Source organism: Salvia hispanica, chromosome 6 (assembly GCF_023119035.1).
Source record: "Salvia hispanica cultivar TCC Black 2014 chromosome 6, UniMelb_Shisp_WGS_1.0, whole genome shotgun sequence".
NCBI classification, from domain to species: domain Eukaryota; kingdom Viridiplantae; phylum Streptophyta; class Magnoliopsida; order Lamiales; family Lamiaceae; genus Salvia; species Salvia hispanica.
This window is the reverse complement of record NC_062970.1, coordinates 22,639,673-22,642,812: the sequence shown is the minus strand read 5'-3', so window position 1 is coordinate 22,642,812 and position 3,140 is coordinate 22,639,673. Positions and strand designations below refer to the sequence as shown.

At 41.4% G+C, this 3,140-nt stretch overlaps 1 protein-coding gene across 1 annotated transcript; it reads left to right on the top strand.

Moving 5' to 3' along the window:
• Positions 1 to 283: 283 nt before the first annotated feature.
• LOC125194128 (glucan endo-1,3-beta-D-glucosidase-like) lies at positions 284 to 3,140 on the top strand. Its single transcript, XM_048092177.1, has 6 exons — positions 284 to 444; positions 568 to 942; positions 1,076 to 1,359; positions 1,606 to 1,929; positions 2,494 to 2,791; positions 2,873 to 3,140. Exons 1-6 carry the CDS (start codon positions 375 to 377, stop codon positions 2,908 to 2,910), a joined length of 1,389 nt encoding a protein of 462 aa, XP_047948134.1. The 5' UTR covers positions 284 to 374; the 3' UTR covers positions 2,911 to 3,140.

Here is a 3,140-nt window from a genome sequence, read left to right as displayed (position 1 = left end):
TAAAGTAAAAAATGAGAAAAATGTTGTCATAAATGGATATGTACTATTTATGTGGGACGGAGGAAAAAAGAAATATGACGTATTTCTATGGAATTTATGAAATATTAATTTTATAATAAAATAGTAGTAATAATTGAGGTGAACGGTAGGATCCATTTATCTATTGGAAAATATAAATGAGATTTAAAATAAATGAGACTTTGAATAGTGGAAATCAATATTTTTTAACTGAAAGGAGTACGAGCGAGTGAGATTGACTTTGATGAAGAAAACCAGACATATTTTCTTTGTTCTAGTATCATCTATCCCGTTATACCCCTGGCGTTTCTATTATGTCAAATTCGGTTCTCCTCATTCCCAGCTAAGAAACGGCCATGGCGTCAGACTATCACACAAATTATGCAATAATTTTCTTCTTTTTACTTGTCTCATTTCACTCTGCAAGTGAGTCCACTTGTCTCTCTTCCATTTTCAGCTGCATTTGTCAAGATCCAATCAGATTTCTTTTAATTTTTATCTTAGAATCGTTTGATTAAATTTATCGATTTTTGTACACAATAAAATCAGATTCTGAGTCGTTCATCGGAGTGAATTACGGGCAGGTGGCGGACAACCTGCCGCCGGCGGATGCGACTGCGAAGCTCCTGCAGTCGACGAGCATCGAGAAGGTCCGGCTGTACGGCGCCGACCCGGCGATCATCAAGGCGCTCGCCAACACCGGCATCGGGATAGTCATCGGCGCATCCAACGGCGACATTCCGGCCCTCGCCTCCGACCCGAATTTCGCCGGAAATTGGGTCAATTCCAACGTCCTGGCCTTCTACCCGGCCAGCAAGATCATCGTCGTCACCGTCGGAAACGAGGTCGTCACGCTGCCCGATCAGAATCTAGCATCGCAGCTGGTTCCGGCGATGCAAAATGTCCAAAATGCCCTCAATGCAGGTTTTTGTGATTCTAAATAGTTTAAAACTCCTATTTATTTAGTATAGGTTGTTCAATTATTAGCATTTTGAATGTGTTTTTCTTGATGAAGAGAAGACATAGTATAAGATTTATAATTGATGATCTGAAACAGCATCATTGGGTGGGAAGATCAAGGTGTCGACGGTCCATTCAATGGCGGTGCTCAGCCAGTCGGAGCCCCCATCTGCAGGGGCTTTTGGATATGGTGACACAATGAAAGGGTTGCTACAATTCCTCAGCACGAATGGCGCCCCTTTGATGATCAATCCTTACCCCTTCTTTGCATACCGGGATGACCCCCGCCCTGAGACCAAGGCCTTCTGTTTGTTCCAACCCAATGCTGGCCGTCTTGACTCCAACACGGGCATCAAGTACATGAACATGTGGGATGCTCAGGTTCATTTTCTTACATTGTTTATGCCTTGATGTGTTGCTCATTTTCTTGAAATATCTTCATTCATGATTACTTCCAAACCATCTAATATGTGAAATATCATTTCTGGTCTCCATCTGGTATTTAGACAGTTGTTCCCTATAATTTAGTTCGAATTTTGTTGCATGTGATGCCTTTTGCTCATTGAACACAGCTAAAATTAGTAATTGTTTTTTTGTGGGAATTTCCTACTGATTTGTTGTTCTTAGGTTGATGCGATCCACTCGGCCCTCAAGGCGTCGGGGTTCAAAGACGTCGAGATTGTAGTAGCTGAGACAGGTTGGCCTTATAAAGGAGATTCCAATGAAGTTGGTACAAATTTGGAAAATGCAAAAGCCTATAACGGGAACTTAATAAACCGCCTCAGGTCGAAGGTCGGGACACCCCTCATGCCGGGGAAATCCGTTGATACCTACATATTTGCGCTCTACGACGAGGATTTGAAACCTGGCCCTGCCTCGGAGCGCTCGTTCGGACTATTCAAGCCCGACCTTTCAGCGACCTACGATGTTAACCTCGCAAAAACCACACAGGTGGGCCGTAACATTCTATAGAGTTGTTTACTTTGAATTATAGCTTAGATAGATAAATTTAGTACTCCCTATATGAACTTTTGAAGGTGAGATAGAAAGTAAAAATGTTCCAAGTATTGTTAGTGGGTAATGGGTTTCACCTCATTAGAATGAGAAAAAAGTTTCGTGAAATAGAGAATGTATCATTTTAAAGGATGGAGTAAAATGGAAAATGTTCATACTCCCTCCGTCAAAAAAAAATATTCTCATTTGTGGATGTCACGGGTTTAATAAGAAATTTGGTAACGTAAGAGAGAAAGAAAAAAAGTAGGTACAGTAACAGAGATGTGGAGAAAAAGTAGGTCTATGAGAAATGAGAAAAAGTGGGTAAAATATGAGAGGGAGAGTTCCATTTATAGAAATAGGACTATTTTTTTTGGACATCCCAAAATGGTAAAATGAGACTATTTTTCGTGGGCGGGGGGGGGGGTACTTTTAAGAGACAGATGGAGTATAAATTAGTAATAATTTATGATGGATTGAACGATTTTGATCTAACACGTGGGATGGTGTTGATTTGTTTAGACTCCGACCAGACCCACGAACCCAGCTCCCACAACTAATCCAGTACCAAGCCCAGTCTTAGCTGGTTGGTGCTTGCCTAGACCTGGCATTTCTGATGCTCAACTGCAAGCAAATCTCGATTATGCTTGCGGACAGGGCATCGACTGCGGACCGATTCAGCCTGGTGGTGCATGTTTTGAACCTGCAACTGTTGCATCTCACGCTGCCTACGCTATGAATCTTTTTTATCAATCTTCGAGCAGGAATTCCGGTGACTGCGACTTCATGCAGACGGCAGCAGTCACGTCTACTAATCCTAGTAAGTTATCACACGCAGCCTCTCGTTTCCTTTTAAATCTTATGTATGAGATATTGAGACCGTGTCTTGTGGGATTTGCAGGCTATGGTTCTTGTGTCTACCCTGTTGGGAGCACATGAAGGCAACACGAACACGACACGACCCGATATTATTTCGAAGCTCGAGGATGAGGGCCTGTGGTGTAGCTATTGAGGTAATTAATTCTATTAATAAGTGTGTAGTATATGTTATTTTCAGGGCTTGGAATTGGACAATTTATCAACATCAACAAAATAATGTGTATGTTGATGATGTTTTTATTAAGTACTGCCATTTATTTTGGTAGTAAAGTTTGAGTATTGATTTTTTA